General features: G+C 36.3%; 2 protein-coding genes across 3 annotated transcripts in view; both read left to right on the top strand.

Annotated features, from left to right (window-relative positions):
- Positions 1 to 14,577, top strand: part of LOC128378196 (interferon-induced very large GTPase 1-like) — a 53,716-nt gene extending 39,139 nt beyond the window's left edge. The window contains exons 1-4 of one of the 2 annotated variants that reach the window (XM_053337638.1): positions 5,747 to 5,780; positions 6,596 to 6,710; positions 9,280 to 9,317; positions 9,412 to 14,577. In XM_053337638.1, coding sequence (XP_053193613.1) covers positions 9,442 to 14,220 — 4,779 coding nt within the window. In that variant the 5' untranslated portion in view covers positions 5,747 to 5,780; positions 6,596 to 6,710; positions 9,280 to 9,317; positions 9,412 to 9,441 and the 3' untranslated portion in view covers positions 14,221 to 14,577. Of the gene's footprint in view, positions 1 to 5,746; positions 5,781 to 6,595; positions 6,711 to 9,279; positions 9,318 to 9,411 lie in introns of those variants that run through there. The other variant, XM_053337637.1, reaches the window with a different exon arrangement.
- On the top strand, positions 105 to 4,481 carry LOC128378212 (uncharacterized). Its single transcript, XM_053337658.1, has 6 exons — positions 105 to 226; positions 548 to 649; positions 764 to 798; positions 1,183 to 1,297; positions 3,507 to 3,629; positions 3,728 to 4,481. Exons 2-6 carry the CDS (start codon positions 565 to 567, stop codon positions 4,336 to 4,338), a joined length of 969 nt encoding a protein of 322 aa, XP_053193633.1. The 5' UTR covers positions 105 to 226; positions 548 to 564; the 3' UTR covers positions 4,339 to 4,481.
- Positions 14,578 to 17,855: the final 3,278 nt, after the last annotated feature.

The following is a 17,855-nucleotide window of genomic DNA, read 5'->3' as shown; positions in this document are numbered from 1 at the left end:
TTCTTTCACTGGACTTTGTAATCTCTGATATTAAAGAGATGTGGATAGTACACCTCACTGCTTCTTAAGCCTACACATTACATCAAATGGAAAGCAGGGAGGAGCTGTTTATAAGGAACACACCCACAACTGAATGATATATTCTGATCCCGGTAACAGGAAGCATTTCTTACAAAGCAGTCACATCTAGACAAAACAGGCAGAGCTATAAAAACACAAAACAAAGGTAAGTTTCTTTATATTATTTATCAGCTGAAAAACAAGCAGTGCCTGTGAAATATATATTTGTTGGCAAAGCAAGCAGACACATTTTGCTATCAAAAGGATTTAAAAAAAAAAAAAACTATTTGGCATTTTTCCACATTTTAAAATTTGCAACTTTTTCCTTGCAGTGAAATGTTCAGGATGTTCACCAATATGAGCCATCTGTTATACATAGTACTTGTCTTTGTCTAATACTCCAGTCAGCTTGAAAGGCGATTCACACTTGCAGTAATATTTTAGTTTAGCATTTGTCTATGTGACTTTGTCCTGTCACTCTGTAAAGCATGAGGAGCAGATAAAATGGAGGCAGAAGACGATGACAACACAGCAGCTGGAGAACAGACTGAAGTCACATCTGTATTTCCAGCTGTGACAAATAACAAAGGTAATGTAAAGGTTTGAAAATAAGGTTTAATAAAGCTAGGACAGCTAGCTAACCAAACATTATGTTTTTGATGCTCATCATGTGTGTTCTGTTTTTCATTATCCTACACTACAGCTGAGGAGTTAGAGGAGAGTGCAGCTGAAACAAAGGTAAAGACATTATTGTCATCATCAGTAACAGTATCCTGTTTTTCTGAAGTTGATCTGTTGATAGTTTAATCTGTTCTAGACAGAACTGGTTAAATTCTATTTTCCCCAAATTTGAATTTCAAATAAAAATGTTAGTAGTGTTGTACAAACATCTGTCCAACTTTCCAGAAAGATCATCTGAGCTATTTTATTTTTGATTTTATCCTGAAGTGAAGAAGTTTGAGTTTTTTACCTTGCTCTCATTCACTTTATATTGTATGTATTGTGACACCGCTACTATTATATCTTCAGTTTATAATCTTATATTTTCTTTATTTATCTCAATGTGTCTAACCTGAGAAATTGATTGTAAAATTATGGAGAAAAAAAAATCTGTTTTTGTAGTGTGGTCCAGTGAATGAACTCAGTGAAGCTGAACACTCAGAGAGAAAAGATGAAAGAACAATGATAGAAGAGTCTAAAATCACATCTGAAGAAGGAGCTGCATCAGATGAGAAAGGTAAAAATTGGAAGAGAACAGCAATACAGACTGTCATTTATAATGTTGAATGTGTCAATGTCAGTGTCGTCTTTATTCATATAGCACATTTAAAACAGTCAATGGCCTACCAAAGTGCTTTACAGTAAAATAAGCAGGAATCACTTCAGGGTGTGAGGACACTATTCAGGTGAGAGTCCAGATATAGAGTTTGACTGTTTGTGTGGTTCTGTAACAATAAAGCACAACAATACAGACTGATTAGTAATTAAGAATCTAGCATGGACATCAAGACAATGCTAAACTAGTCGTAATTTCACATATTTAACAGCTAACATACAGAGCCAGGGGTGGATTTTTCCCGTTGGGCCGATCAATAATGGGCCCATGGCTGCCCGTTTTTATTTTTTATGTGCTCATTTAGTTTTTGCCATGGTAACTCTCCCAGCCCAGGGGCAGAGATATGCACCAGCCCACAGAGGTCCGCTGCAGCCTGCAGACACAGCAGAGGCCCATTGGCTTGTCTGTCTAAAGAATGCCTGGCCCAATGGCCCTATGATAGGCTACAGAGGCCCAGGAGTCCCACCCACACATGTTCTAGACCCCCACCCATTCAATCACCTTTAATGACAAGCAGTCATAATGAGAGAGTTTTAGTTTTAGCCTGCACGCAGATTGTAGTGGGCCGAAAAGGTCCAGAGCTGAATTTTTGTCCCAGTCCAGGCATGTACAGAGCTGAAAGATAGTAACAATGGTGTAAAAGATAGTTATTAGCAAACACTGGATGCATGCTCAAACTGCATAAAAATGATTGTCTCTATAACTGTCCCTAGCCATGATCTAATAAGTATGCAGTGTACATTTGCATAAGCAACAGAAAAATAGCAATTAAAATGTGCAGAATGAATTATCTAGCATGATATAATAGTATAACACTCAAACTATTACAGACTTTACAATCTGGTAGCTAGCTCTTAATCATAGCATGTTTCTAAAATGTTCAATAATCAAATTCAAAACTATTTCCAGTATATATTATTTTATATATTTTAAGGTTCTAATTCAGATCAAAATTAAAGTGTTGATGGGCAAACACCCCAAAATTCAAGACAAGCTGCATCATTAAATAATTTTATCCTATTCATATGTATGGAGAACAGACAGGAGGTTAGCTGCTCAGCCAGAGGAAGTCTCTAATGTGCACGCTCTCAACAGTTCAGCAGCACACATGCTCTGTGATAAATCTCATGAAATAAAATATGTAATTATGAAAAGTATTGGTATGGTTTTTATATATTTCATAAATCTATTTAATATTGAACATTTCATAGTTGGCTGAACCTCAACAGATGATTATTAATAATATTCTTCATCATACTAATAAGAATACCATCACATTTGTGACATTGTCAGTGTCACAGGATATCTTTCAGTCATTTTGAGAAATATGTTCCTTCCTTAAAGAAGTTATCAGACAGTAATCTTTTTAGTATTCAGTAGGCCTACATGCCTCTAGATAACATCTACAATGTGTTTTAAGTTGTATGACTCCTTCAGGTCCTTGTCATTGATTAGGCCTACTGTACAGTTAATCCTACTTATTAATTTATTAAGTGAAATTAAATAAAACCAACAGCTCAACTGAGCTGTATTTGTATTCTGTGCCAGTTAAAGTCAAATGACGTCCTTATTGATAATACTTGCCCCAGTGAGCTCTGTTAAACCTCCAACACACACCTGCTGTCTGAAAGAGCACTTTGACACTGTTGATAGTTACAGTAAATCCTTCACACAAGTAGAACTGACTAATCTGAAATACTGTGTGAGTTTCTAGTCAGACTCCCTTTCAGTGTATGTGCTCAGTGAGCAATCTTCATATGAATGAATGAGGCGATATTGTGGAACGCAGATTCCTGTTCTTATTAATTCATCCATGATTTAAATGAGTCATTGTGAACAATCTCAGTCTCAGTCGCTTGACATGAAGTTTTAGATCTGAATTGAGCTCATTGAATTTGAATATTGTTCACTGAATGTGTGGAATATTATATAATAATATAATATCTATAAATAATAATAATATCTAAAAATATCTTATTGGAAATTACATTTTTGAAACAGACTTTTGAGCTTTATGAAAATCAGGAATTTTATTGTACAGAAAAAGGTTTGTCAGATTATATTTAAGTCAAGTTTCAAACACTGTTTGACTTTGGCTTTGACCATTCAGCAGGAGAAGTTGATGAAGTTAAAGAAGTCCACAATGAAAGCAGCAGTGACAGTGAGCAGACTGTAGAGGAGAGCAACAGACTGGAGTGCACAAGTCAGAGTGTTGAAAGAGAAATCAACAAATGTAGTAAATACTTTCATTCATTCCTTTTTAAAAATTGTATTTCAGAAAGAAATGTCAATGATTACAACATATTGATGTTGTTCTTTATTTTGTTTCAGTGACGCCTGAGCTCACACTTGTGTTAGTTGGTGAAACAAATTCCATTGAGATTGGATCAAAAAACATCTTCTTTGACCATGACGAGCAAACAAATGTTGAACAGTATTCATCGAGACTGTATGATTTGTGTGGTCGGCACATATCTGTCATTAACATGCTTGGTCTTCAAAGCATTGACAAAGTCCCATTAAACAGAGGAATCCATGCCTTTCTCTTACTGTTACCAAATGGTCTGCATAGCAGCCAGTACAGTTCAGGAGTGCAGTGGTTAGAAAAAGCTTTTGGGAAAGAATCACTTGCTTATTTAATGACAGTAGTGACTCATAAGTCAGATGAATCATGTGAAAGTGCAGTGACAGACCTGAAAGCCAACAGCAGTTTCACTGAAAAAAGATACCACACATGTAAAAACAGTATGATGGATGGAAATGAGATAATAGCTCTGTTGGAAAAAATAGATGTGATGGTCTCTGAAAACGATCCACACTGCTACAGTGGACTGATGTGTGATGACACTAAAGAGCAGAAAGACCTGCTGGACCACAAATACCAGGAAGAGGAAAGGATCGATTCCTCTGAGTCTCAGCAAAATCCAACAGGTGAGATTTAAAGGAAAACTGTGCTTGATTACAACTTGGGTTTCATTTTTGTCAGTTGCTGAGGATGTTATTGTACAAACAGACTGAATGTTAAAGTTTTAGTTGAAGTAAAGTTTTTTTTCCAGTAACAACATCATTTTATCTGCAACATAAAATGCACAATTGTCTCCAAGCAAGTCTGATAAAGCAGCTTTAAGTTGTAAAGAAAATATTTCAGTCCTATAAATTCAGGTATTTAATTTCAACATTAAGCATTCAGTAGTGATGAAATTACACAATTAAGCATTCAGTTTCATATGAAATTCAAATCTTTAAGGATTTTTATTATGATTTTTTAATTTAACCAATAATCAGATTGTACAGTGAAAGGATTTTCAGATTATGTTTTAGTTAAGTTCAAACACTGTGGAGAATTATAAAACCAAACAAATTATTTTCTCATATTTGGAGGCTTTGACCATTCAGCAGGAGAAGTTGATGAAGTTAAAGAAGTCTACAATGAAAGCAGCAGTGACAGTGAGCAGACTGTAGAGGAGAGCAACAGACTGGAGTGCACAAGTCAGAGTGTTGAAAGAGAAATCAACAAATGTACTAAATACTTTCATTCATTCCCTTGTTTTTATTGTATTTCAGAAAAATATCAAAAAGTGTGCTGTTTTACTGATTGCAACATATTTGTGTTCTTTATTTTGTTTCAGTGATGCCTGAGCTCACACTTGTGTTAGATGGTGACACAAATTCAACTGAGATTGAATCAAAAAACATCTTACTTGACAGTATGATGGATGGAAATGAGGTAATAGCTCTGTTGGAAAAAGTGGATGTGATGGTCTCTGAAAACGATCCACACTGCTACAGTGGACTGATGTGTGATGACACTAAAGACCAGAAAGACCTGCTGGACCACAAATACCAGGAAGAAGAAAGGATCAATTCCTCTGAGTCTCACCAAAATCCAACAGGTGAGATTTACATGAAAACTGTGCTTGATTACAACTTGGGTTTCATTTTTGTAATTTTGAAAACACTGAACTAATTATTATATTATTATATTATAACAAAATTATTGTTGCGATTGTTATTGTACAAACTAATAGGTTAAATTTGTTGAAGTAATGTTTTATTCTATTTTAAATAACAATATAGTTTTACTCTTGATAAAGCAGCTTAAAATTGTACGTTTTATGTAAGACTTATACTCATAGGTGTTCACAAGGTAAACACATAAATCTGCCTTTCACTGGATAAAGGGATCTAGATACTCTGTACAGATTAATTAGATAGATAAAGTTTGGCCATAGTCAAATTATAGGTGTTATAACATCCTGTAGCACTAAAAAAAAGGCAAAAAAGCAACAAAATATGTTAAATTCAATCCAATGTGCAATCTGCTTTCTACACATTTCTTCCACTAGATGAGTTGGAGAAGAATGAATCTGAAATCAAGATAAAGGTGAGCTCTTACACTTTAATTTACAACCAAATTAGACACTATAAAAAGTGACTTCAGCAGAGTTAATTTAGGTAATGAACAATAATACCATTTATAAAAAGATTTTAACATAGAGAAAATGTACATTTAAACATTCGCTACACATTCACTCTCCCAACGCAAAAAGAAAAAAAACAACCTGAAAATAGCAAAGTTATTCAAAAGCTAGATATTCCAAAAAGTCATAAACAAGTAAAGTTTGTTTATCCTTTTTCAAAATGTAAGAAAATCACTCCTATTTCAGTCCATGTCCATTTTTCTGTAGAGGGTATGTCTGTGTTTTTCCAGAGCAGTGCAATCTTTCTGGCCCACAGAAGTCCAAAGTAAATAAGCCATGATTACTATTAAGTGACAAGTCTTTGGGGCAATTCCAACCACACAGTTTGCCTTGAAGAGAAAAGGCTTCACCACTTACAGAGTTTATACATGATTCAATAAACCTTCTTCCACAATTCCTGTAGCTAGCATGTTCATCCAGACATTTAACATAACTATCAAATAATAATTAAACAAAGTTTCATACACCCATATACAGTAAGCATTTAAGACCTTCTATTTTACTGTGTCTACCCTGGAGTGACAATTATTGCATTTTTGATAGTTTTAATCTGGTTTAAGAAAAAGTTATGGTCATAATTTGACAGACATGACAGCTCAATGTTATTGTTGGATATGAGTGATTGCTCTGTTTAGTCTTAAACATGTTGCATCAGAAGCTTTCTTTATTGTAATAGCCTGGTGAAATAAAGGGTAAATAAATTCATCTGTTTTCTCAGTGTGATCTACTGAATGAACCAGATGATGTTGAACACTCAGAGAAGAAGGATGACAGCACAACATCAGATGGAGAGCCTCACGTAAAGTCTCTAACAGCATTTGCAGATGAGGAAGGTAAACATTTAAATATTATACGTATATACATATATATATATATATAATATACTGTGTATGTATACAGTATATATACATTTAAGTATTTAAATTAGATTAGATTAGATTAGATTTCTTTATTTGTACCCGCAGGTAAATTTGAATTTGACAGTACAAGAAAATGAAAACAGTAAAATAGCTACACAATTCGTCATCATCCCCATCATCATTCCATGCTGCGTCATAAAGTGCATTATATATGTAGGGTGGCTACCCTAAAAGTGCATGGCATAAAGTGCATAAGTGCACTCATCATCATACGTATCATCAACACCACCATCATCAACACAATCATTGTCAACATCATCATCACTATCATCATCAACTCCACAACTCCCCAACATCATCAAGGGATCACAAGTTCTTATTAAGATGTATGATGGCTGCAGGGACAAAGCTAGACCTGTGCCTTTTAGTTTTGGTCCTAGGTACGGTGTACTTGTGGCCAGATGGGAGGAGCAGGAAGTCACTATAGAGGGGGTGAGACCTGTCCCCTAAGATGGAACCAGTGAGCCGCTGCAGCTGTTTTATATACAGGGCTTCTGGGCTAAGCTGTGTCTCACCGATCGTCCTGCTAGCCCATTTGACGACCTGGCTCAGTGGGTTCCTGCTCTTTAAAGACAGGTTGCCAAACCATGCCACCATACAAAAAGAAACAACAGACTCAATAAAAGCATGGTAGAACAGCTTCATCAATGATCTGTCAACATGAAAGTGAGACAGTTTCCTTAAACAGAAAAGACGCTGGTGTCCCTTCTTACACACAGCTTCACAATTTTCATCAAAGGTAAGTTTAGTGTCTATGATTGTACCCAGATACTTGTTAGATTGTACAAGTTCTACTGTCTGACCTTTGATGTATGTGACTTCATGTGGAGGGGCTTGCTTCCTAAAATCGATTTTCATATCCTTGGTCTTTTTTGTGTTTATCTCTAAATGGGACTCCTCACACCACTCTATAAAATGGTTGACAACCGGACCATGACCTGTCTCTCCTGACTGTAACAGGCTGATGATGACTGTGTCGTCTGCATATTTCATAATGGTTCTCCTATCAAACCCACTCTGACACATGTTGGTATACAAAATAAAAAATACAGGGGACAAAACACAACCCTGTTATGTCTTGACTCTGATATAATAAAACAATAATAGTCATTTTGTCAACAATTAAGCAAGTTGAGTGCAACTATTTATTTTTTAAAAGAAGGGATCATTCACTTTACTAGGGACTGTACTTTTTAATGCAGTACTAACGTTTGTCTGAACAAACCCAGACCTGGAGTAAAAGAATTTACTGATAGAGCTCCTCTCCACAATTTTATTGTTTCACGTTCTGATAATAATGATCTTAGGATTTTTGTAATACTCAGGAAAAAATATTTATTGTTTCAAAATGGTTCCTTTTGTATTGTTTTAAATGGGAAAAATTATTTTTGGGCCAGTGGGCATCATGTGATCCTGCAATGTGGTTTCTAAGCCAAAATAAACATATAGTCCAAAAATGTTGGTCGGGGTTTGGTACAAAGAGGATTGTAAGAATGTAGTCAGAAAAAAATATATTCAGTTCTTTGCAGGATTGTGATCTTCTCTGGTCTCCATTGAAATTTATGTGAGTTATGTGAGCTCAGTATTCTTCATTTATAAGTGGCCTTCGTGAGAGTTTCAGCTTTTATCCTTGGCTGGAAGACATCTTTTAACATGGCTTGCAATAGTAATGAAGCTGGTAACATTATCAAGTTTTCACAAAGTGCCAGTGAAGTCCAACTGAAATTAGATTGCGTTTACTGCTACTCTCTTGTTCCCCTGCCAGTGTTTGAACAATCCCACCCACTCCATGGTATTTTTTTTATTTTTTTTAAATGGAGGAACCAAGCAGAATTAGACAATATGCACACTTTTTAAAAGATGATCTATTGGACTCCACTAGAGTAGCTTTGCATGATTCACAGTTAAAAAAAAACCTCCTTATTTATCCTGTATTGGCCCTTTATGCAGCCCTTCAGTATACTGTACATCATGTCTCTTTACAACTGTTTAAATTCCATTTTAGGTCCTGCCTCTTTAAGGCCCCCTTCCTGATGAGCCCACTCTTCTGATTGTCCAGATTTACGTATTAGAGCCATGTTAAGTTACTGCAGATGCAGTAAAAGCTTTTAAATGGCTAAACAATGGGAGGCTTTTATTGTGAAGAATTTGTTTTCCTCACTGAATTGGCGGCGCTAAAAACCAGTGGAAAAAAATATTGGAAACTGAGTGACTTCAGAGTGGTCTCAAGCCAGTGCTTTTCACTCACAGGGATCACTTACATACATTGTTATTTGACACATTGGCCACTTTTAACATCAACATCCAACATTCTGAAAATGAGGAAAAACATAATTTTAACTGAAACTATCTGGGGTTATTTTAAGAAAAGGGAAAATTAATTAAACTAATAATTGAGCATTAATAATAGAAACCACAGTACACTGATTGAGTAGTACATTCTTCTGCACCTCTGGTAATGCATTTCATTGTTGTGGTGTAGGTACCTTACATACAGATGTGGATGGAAACAAGAATGAGGTAAGGAATTCAAAATGAAAGCCTATTTTCTTTATATGTCTCTCAGTCTTTAATCTTATCATACTGTATATAATTATTTACTTATTATTTATAGAAATCAGAGAAGACTTTTGAAGAGATCAACATGAAGGAGCAATATCAAAGACAAATTGAAACACTGCTCTCCAGACTTCACCTTCAAGACAAATATAAACAAAAGTTGACACCAGCTGATTTTCTTAGAATAAATCGATCTGTGAAACAGCACCATGACACATCCGAGAAAGATCTAGCTCACACTTTTCTTCAGAGGTTGATGATGTTAGACTACAGATCCAGATATATTCCTATAAAACAAGACAGTCCTGAGATAAGCTACTCAGAGCCAGAAAATACAAAAACAGAAGAAGATGACTTTGATGTTGTTTTTAGTACAAGTGTAGATTCTGATCAGCCAAAACAGTCTCATGTTCATCCAATGGATGTTCAAATGGCAGTATTTCACTGCTCAGACAGCTTTCTGAAGCAGAACATGATCACAAAGCTATCACAGTGTCAGTACGCCTTACCTTTGCTTGTTCCCGACCCAGTCACAATGGACATTGAGTGTCCTCTGTGGACATTCAGACAAATAAGAAAAAGCTGGAAGATAACTCAAACCAAAGATGATTCAAACACTGTCACCATGAAGAGTATTCCCATTTACAGAGCTGAAACGCCCATGGTATCATTTATCCGTCTTGGTTCACTGTCACTGTCTAAATCTCAGCTGATGAACACTTTGATCAACGAGCGTCACAGCACCTTCTTCCACAGAAACTGCCCAGGAAGCACCAAATCTCGCCATTTAATGGACGGTGTGGCAGAGATTGCCTGGTACTGCCCTGCTGGTAAACCCAATGATGCCTTCAGTGACTGCATTACCTTCTGTAATCTTCATGGTGATGCTCTGATGATTGAAAAACAGCGTGAAATACTGATGGAAAAATCTTCAGTCAATGTTGTTCTGGTACCAACTCTGGAGAGAGGTGACAAAAGTTGGACAGTTATCTCAGCCCTCCTCAACTCTCCTAAACCTCTCATTTGTCTCATTGTTGATAATGATTGTGGTGCAATAAAAATGAAAGAGGGAAAATACAAAATGGGCCTTAAAGACAAAAGCCAGTCAGATGTTTCTGAAGAACTGAAAGGAATCATTGGAAAAATCTTGTCTGGACCACATACAGTCTTCAAGCTAGCAACCATGGCTGAGGTCTCTGGAATCAGAGTGGATGAAGATGACACAGTCTGCCGAAAAGGAAAAACTGCTGCTATGAAAATAGTGGATTTACTTCAAGGGATGGATGTTTCAAAGATCAAAGATAAATATCTCAAGTGTCAAGGCCAACTGTGGCATGACTGGTGCAAAATAAACAAGGAACAGTATCACCTCAAAGGGGACATTGAGAAGGAGAAATGTAAAAAACAACAGGAAATGAAGAAAATACGTCAAGAACAATGTTCTGCTTCCTGTAGTAAACTGATGAAGTTGTTCATTGAAAGTCTCTCATCTCTGCCATCAGAAGAAAAAGAGTATTTCCTGAAATGGATTCAGATCTTACTGGATGCACTCTCCACAGATGATCTGTCCTCAATTCTCCAGAAATATGATGAGAAGTGGTCTGAGGTCTTGACTTTGAAGAAGAAGCATGATAAATCAAAACAGCTAATGAGCAAGCAAACTGAGCTTGAGGAAATATCAAAAAAACTGCAGTCAGCTACTTTTGGCTTAGAGCACATCTTTAGAGAAATTGGACAGATCTATGAAGCTCATAAATCTTTGCAGGAACAAACAAAGATGGAAGAGACTGACTGGTCTAAATACCCTGAGCTGGCTGCAGAGCTGATGATATCAGGACACCCAATGGAGCTGATGGATGGTGATGCAGGTCATGTGCCTTTAACATGGATCTCTAGTCTTTTAGATGAAGTCATCAAGAAACTGGGTGACAAGAGAGTTTTTGTTCTGTCAGTTTTGGGCGTACAAAGCAGTGGAAAATCCACCATGTTGAATGCCATGTTTGGATTACAGTTTGCTGTAAGTGCTGGCAGGTGCACCAAGGGTGCCTTCATGCAGCTGGTCAAAGTGTCAGAAGAGAAGAAGAAAGACTTTAAGTTTGACTATGTTCTAGTGGTGGACACTGAAGGACTGCGTGCTCTTGAGCTGGCAGGAAACGCCACTCTTCACCACGACAATGAACTGGCAACATTTGTTGTTGGTCTGGGAAACATGACATTGATCAACATCTTTGGAGAGAATCCAGCTGAGATGCAAGATGTCCTTCAGATTGTTGTTCAGGCTTTCATGAGGATGAAGAAAGTTAAACTTTCTCCAAGTTGTGTGTTTGTTCACCAGAATGTTACAGATATTGGAGCTGCAGAGAAAAACATGGATGGAAAGAGGCGACTGCAAGAAAAACTGGACCAGATGACTAAACTAGCTGCCAAAGAAGAGGTTTGTGATGCTGAATGCTTCAATGACATCATTAAATTTGATGTGCAGAAAGATGTGAAATACTTTGCCCAACTGTGGGAGGGAAGTCCACCCATGGCTCCTCCAAACCCAGGTTATAGTGAGAGCGTCCAGGATTTAAAGAACAGCATCCTCTCTAAAGCTTCACAGTCTACTGGGACGACTCTCTCACAGTTCAAAAGCAACATAAAGGACCTGTGGAATGCCCTTCTGAAAGAAAACTTTGTTTTCAGCTTCAAAAACACACTTGAAATTGCAGTGTACAGAAAACTTGAGGTCCAATATGCGAACTGGACCTGGACCCTGAGGAGCCACATGTTGACCATTGAGAACCAGCTTCATACCAGGATTGAAAATGGAAAACTTGACAACGTTGAGCTCAGCTATCTTTTTAAAGAAATGAGCAAAACATATGAAGAAATTGAGAAAGGCATGGAGGTGTACTTTGATGATGACAGAGACAAAGAGATGTTGGTTCAGTGGCGAGGCCGATTTGAAATCAAAATCAAAGAGTTTCATGATGAACAGGTGAGAGGAGTTAAAAGAAAACTGGATAAGGTAATTCAACAGAAGAAGGCTTGTAAAAAGATGGATGATAAGAAGACAGAGTTTGAGAAGAAACTGCTACAAGAGAGCAAAGAGCTTGCTCAGCAGTTAAAAGACAAGGCCAAAGATGAAGAGGAACTTCAAAAACAGTTCAACAGTGTTTGGAGTGTCTGGGTTTCCGAATTCACTAGAGACATAAAACCTATTGAGGACATCAACCTGGAACAAGAACAAATGTCCATCCTTCACGAGCTCGGTATTGAATGTTCTCTTATAGATGATTCAAAGAGCTGTGAAAACTACAAAAAGATATCAAAGATTGGGGATTATTATACGTATGTAACCCTGAACAAGCACCAAGAGCTCTGCAACAAAAGGCAAAACAGGAACACAAAAGAGCAAGGAACATTGAAAACTACATGGGTGTCCTTGAGGAATTTTTTTCAAAAAGAACCACTGAAACCAAGAGAAGATTTTTCATTTGAAGAACAACAACTGATCAGATCCCTCATTGATAATGTTGAACAACAGACCATTGACATTATTAAGAGCAAACCTGTAGCTACAAGAGGCTACAGTCCAACTTACTTGCAAGAAGTGGCCAAAAATGTCAAAGAAAAAGTGACAGATTTTGAATCAGAGAGGAAATATGCTCTGAAGAAGGAGTTTACAGTTGATCTATTACTGTATGTGTTTGACAAGGCAGGAAGTTTGATTTCAGACTCACACAACAAATTCAAGATGAACAATGATGCTGTAACTTTTATAGAAAGCAAGAAAATGCAGTATTACAACATTTTTAGAAGTTTTTGCAAAGGAAACTCATCTGCTGTTGTGCTTGGAGAACTGATCTGTGAAAAACTGAAGGTTTCTACTGTTGAAGCTGTCTGTAACAAAACTGCCATTGATCTCGCTGGAGAGATAAGGTGCAGTTTCCCAGCATTCAATGGGAACAGGTTGAACTTGGAGAAACATGTGTTGAAGTCACTGGCAGAGAAAGAAGACTTTGATGGTTTCATCAACTACATCCGACGCCCAAGGAGCCAAGTAGAGAGTTTCATAAAAGAGGAAGTAGAGAGATACATCTACCCAAAACACAAAGCTAAAGCACAGAAAATATTGAAGAAAAATGTTGAAGACATTAATAAACATGTGAGTCAAGCTTTGTTCGATGCAACAGAGAAAGTCAAAACTCAGGGAGGAAACACAGACATGTGGCTGAAGGAATTTTCCAGTTTGATAAAAGATGTGCTGACATTTGACACCATTAGTTCTGAAAATTTCAGTGACATAAACAAATTTGACTTTCTTAAAGAAGAGCTAGAGAAAGGACTTACCTCCATCATTAAAGAGTTGAACAGCCTCTCTTTGGAAAAGATGAAGGAATTCAGGCTGAAGCCAGATCAAATCCTCATTGATCAGCTGTGTAACTGCTGCTGGGTAAAGTGTCCATTCTGTGGAGCTGTTTGTACAAACACCTTGGAAAATCACAGTCCTGATGATCACAGTGTGCCATTTCATCGACCAGATGGGATCAAAGGATGGCACTTTAGAAACACAGTGGAGATGTGCATTGATTTTTGTACAACCAATGTTGCAAGTGATCACAGTTTTTACCCTCGTCATGATTCAGACAAGTTCATTCCCTTTAAACAGTACCGCACTGGTGGCCCAGAATATGCTGACTGGAGAATTACTCCTGATGAGTCTAAGCTAGCGTACTGGAAATGGTTTATATGTCGATTTCAAAAGCAGCTTCAAGACCACTATAACTTAAAAATGCAGGGCAACGGTGAAATTCCCAAAGAGTGGAAAAAATACTCCAAAGAAGAAGCTATTAAAAGTCTGGATGAAATGTGTCAGTGAGCCAACACAACACAACTACAACCCTTCTGAAAATTATGACACTTTCATTTGCTACTAAACAGCATTTTCAGATGTTTGCTGTTTTTATAATTGAGAGGTGAATTTGTCTGTGACAAAGGATATAGAAGGTGATTAGACTTTTATACAGACACTTGATTTCTTGCTTGAAGTGAACATAAACAAAAGAACGCAGAAGAGCAATACTCATTATTCATATCTACAGGGTTGGTTACATCTGTAAATCACAGCTATTTCCATGCAAAAAAAGAAATTTAGATGTGTTTCTGAGCAATTATGGGTTGTAGGGGAAATAAGATAAAACAAAGCATCCTATTGCATTGTTGTTTTACAGGATGCATAAAACTGAAAAATATAATCAGCACAATATTTTCAGAAATCAGTAATACATATTACCTTATATTATATATATATATATATATATATATATTATTAAATGTTTGCAGTTTAAAAATCTTGTCAAGGAGTCATGATTAACATGATTTTTTTAAATATTTCAGTTGTGTATTGGCTGTATGCTATTATGGGCCTAAATCCTAAAATGGATATCTTGGGTTTTAGTTTAATCATTAGTTGTTTTTCTTTGTTTGTTTTACAATATGCATGAAATGCAAAGAAATGTGCAAGATGCCTGAACTGAAACATTTTTATTATGTAGAACTCATCAGAAAGTTATTACAACATGAACAATGTTATCATTGCTGTATAATAAATCTTAACCTGTATATTTTAATACATTTTTGTGGGCTGGAGAGAGATAATTGATCAAACTATTAAATATGACATCAAAAAAACTTAAAATTTTAAGTTTTTAGGTTCAGTCAATATGGAAAGAGTTGTTAGAGACAACATTTTTCTTACTCACATTTCTAAATATTCAATCTGAAAATAACATCAAACAAATGTTATGATTTGAACTGCTTCTCTTGTAACTTTCTTTGAAGTTGAATGTGTATGTTAAAGAACATATCAAATGTAATTGATGAAGGATGCTTTAGATTTTCAAAACATTTGAAATGCTCAGTTGAATTTGTTCTATATTATGTTAATCTCATTTTATCCAATCTGTTATTGTATCCATGTTGTATAATTAGACTTCTGCTATTAAATGTGACGATATCCAGTATGAATGTTGTGTTTGTAAGGAAATCTTTTTTAATGGCTGTTCATTGACAACCCATGAAAATCTTTTGAATTGAACATCTTATGTTTTTATGTGCATAATTAAGTCATGGTAAAAATAAATACTTTACTGAAATACCAAGTTTATTATTGATTAGTGTTTGTGTTTTTGAAATGACAAAGATTCAGTAACCACATGAGTGTATCGTTTCACAATCAGGTATTTTATGGCATCATAACCATCATTAGATGATATACATTCTAAAAACCTGTTAAACCTCAGCTAATATGGTGCGTTACTATGTATTACCTACATATGAATATTGTTTTAACCAGTAAGTTTAACCAGTAGGGTCAGAGTGGGACACACCTCCTACAAAGCTTTTCTTCTGTAACAATGAGTTCAGCACAGGTGAACTCGTTATAACAACGAACGGAATATTCACAATGAGCAGCAGTAATTGTGTTATTTGTAGCAGCTCTAATAATAAGGTAATAGCATAGTAGCAACAGCAAGACTGAAACAAAAGCAGATTGAGGGTGACTGCTGGTTAGCAGGTAGAACATTAGCTGGGATCCCCTTACTATTTTAAGGTATAATAACAGGAACACCCCAGTATACTGTAGGTCATAGGTGTCAAACTCATTCCACAAAGGGCCATGTGGCTGCAGGTTTTCATTCCAACCAAGCAGGAGCACACATGCACACCAATCAGCTGACTGAAGAGTGAGTTCAGCTGATTAAATGAGTCGAGCCTGGTGTGCTCCTGCTTGGTTGGAATGAAAACCTGCAGCCACATGGCCCTTTGTAGGTGATCAGAGAGAGCAAGGGGTGACTGATCAGAGGTTTAACTGGCTGAGCCTGACTATCTCCCTTCATTGCTTCTTTCTTCTCTCTAATAATCATGAAGTCCAACAACCATTGTAGCACTGGAAGAAACAATAGCAGTCATTACAGTAGTAGCAGTGATATAAGTGATATTTCAGTTCTTCAACAGGGAGCTGGAGCTTTAATCACTTCATTACTATGGAAAGAGCTTTAGAAGGCTCTTCATCTAAAGTTTGACCATATTGTTTTAATGTCAGTGTATTGATGGATAGAGTGAACATTTTCTCAGAATGTGCAGATTTTAGCCACTAGAGGGCAGGAGTGCACAATTTGAATAATGTCCATTTATACAGTCACCAGCCACTTCATTGGGTACAACTGTGCAAACTAATCCAATCCAATATGACAGCTCTTTAATAAATTCTGCTTTTATAAAACTTATACGTTTTCAGTTTTTGTTGACATTGTCAGAAAGGCGATCATTCTACTTTATATTTATTATTGAGGTTTAAGTCAGTGGTAGTGGTGTGCTGGATTGCATCGTTTTTTTTAAGTGTTGCTAATATTTTGCCCCCCTCAAGTATATTAATGGAATGGACAAAATATTAAGAACACCGATTAACATAATGTACCCAAGCACACCACCACCACCCACTATGACCTCAGCTATAAACATGAAGTAAATATATGTAGATTGAACTTTCTGCTGTGTATTTCCATCCTATTTTGTCTTTATCTTTGTTTTCCTTTATTGTATTGTATTTGTTTCTGTGGTGGCATTACATTACCCATACTTAATTTTCCAATGTTTTTTACTGAAACATTTAGTCATCACACAGTAACCTCAGTTTTCATTAAAGTCTGACCAGGAAGCTATGTGTGTATGACTCTGTTTTTAGAAAACACAGTTTGTTATCCTTTTCCATCACACATCTTTATAAACTGTAGCATATGAACTCAGGCATCATCAGATTACTAAAAATATAAATTGCATGTAATTTGAATTGCTCATTCAAACTGTCTCAAACAGCTTGAAAGATCTTGAAATGTCACATCACAGAAAAAAAAAGTATTACTTAAAGTTGGTTGGTGTTTTAAGTTTATTCATCTCTGTAAAGCATAGCAACTCTCCTGCATCCAGAAGACACTGAATAAGGTAAGTCTTTCAATGGTGTTCATGATACACAACTTACAACAAATGAGTGAGTGTGAATGAGTGAGTCAATGTTTGTCTTTTTGTTAATACATTTACTTTGAGCTCTGTAGGAGAATATCTAGAAGACTTAAAATTCATTACTGATAGCAGCAAATCAACCGATTCTCACCCAACAATCCTGCAAGGTCTCACTAGTGCATGTTTTTCTGCATATGTTTTTTTTGTGTATATGGGGTCAAATTGGCAATTAAATAAAAAGAAAATCATATCACTGACAAATCTGAAACTTCTGACCCTTGGAGCTGATATAACAGTTATTATTTAGCGTCATGTAAATCAGTGCCTCCATTAAGGGTTGGAGATGGCTTTGTGTGTAAGACGATGTTGATGTCTGTTACTGAGCTGACACTGAATTAGGGTAAAATCAAGTTAGAGCCATAGCAACAGGCTGAAGTAAGGGAGGAGTGGTTTAAGAGATCTTTACATTTGGAGTGCTTGTGTTTCACTGTG

Source organism: Scomber japonicus, chromosome 18 (assembly GCF_027409825.1).
Source record: "Scomber japonicus isolate fScoJap1 chromosome 18, fScoJap1.pri, whole genome shotgun sequence".
Lineage (NCBI taxonomy): Eukaryota > Metazoa > Chordata > Actinopteri > Scombriformes > Scombridae > Scomber > Scomber japonicus.
The sequence above is the reverse complement of the archived record's forward strand: the minus strand, read 5'-3'. Positions and strand labels throughout refer to the sequence as shown.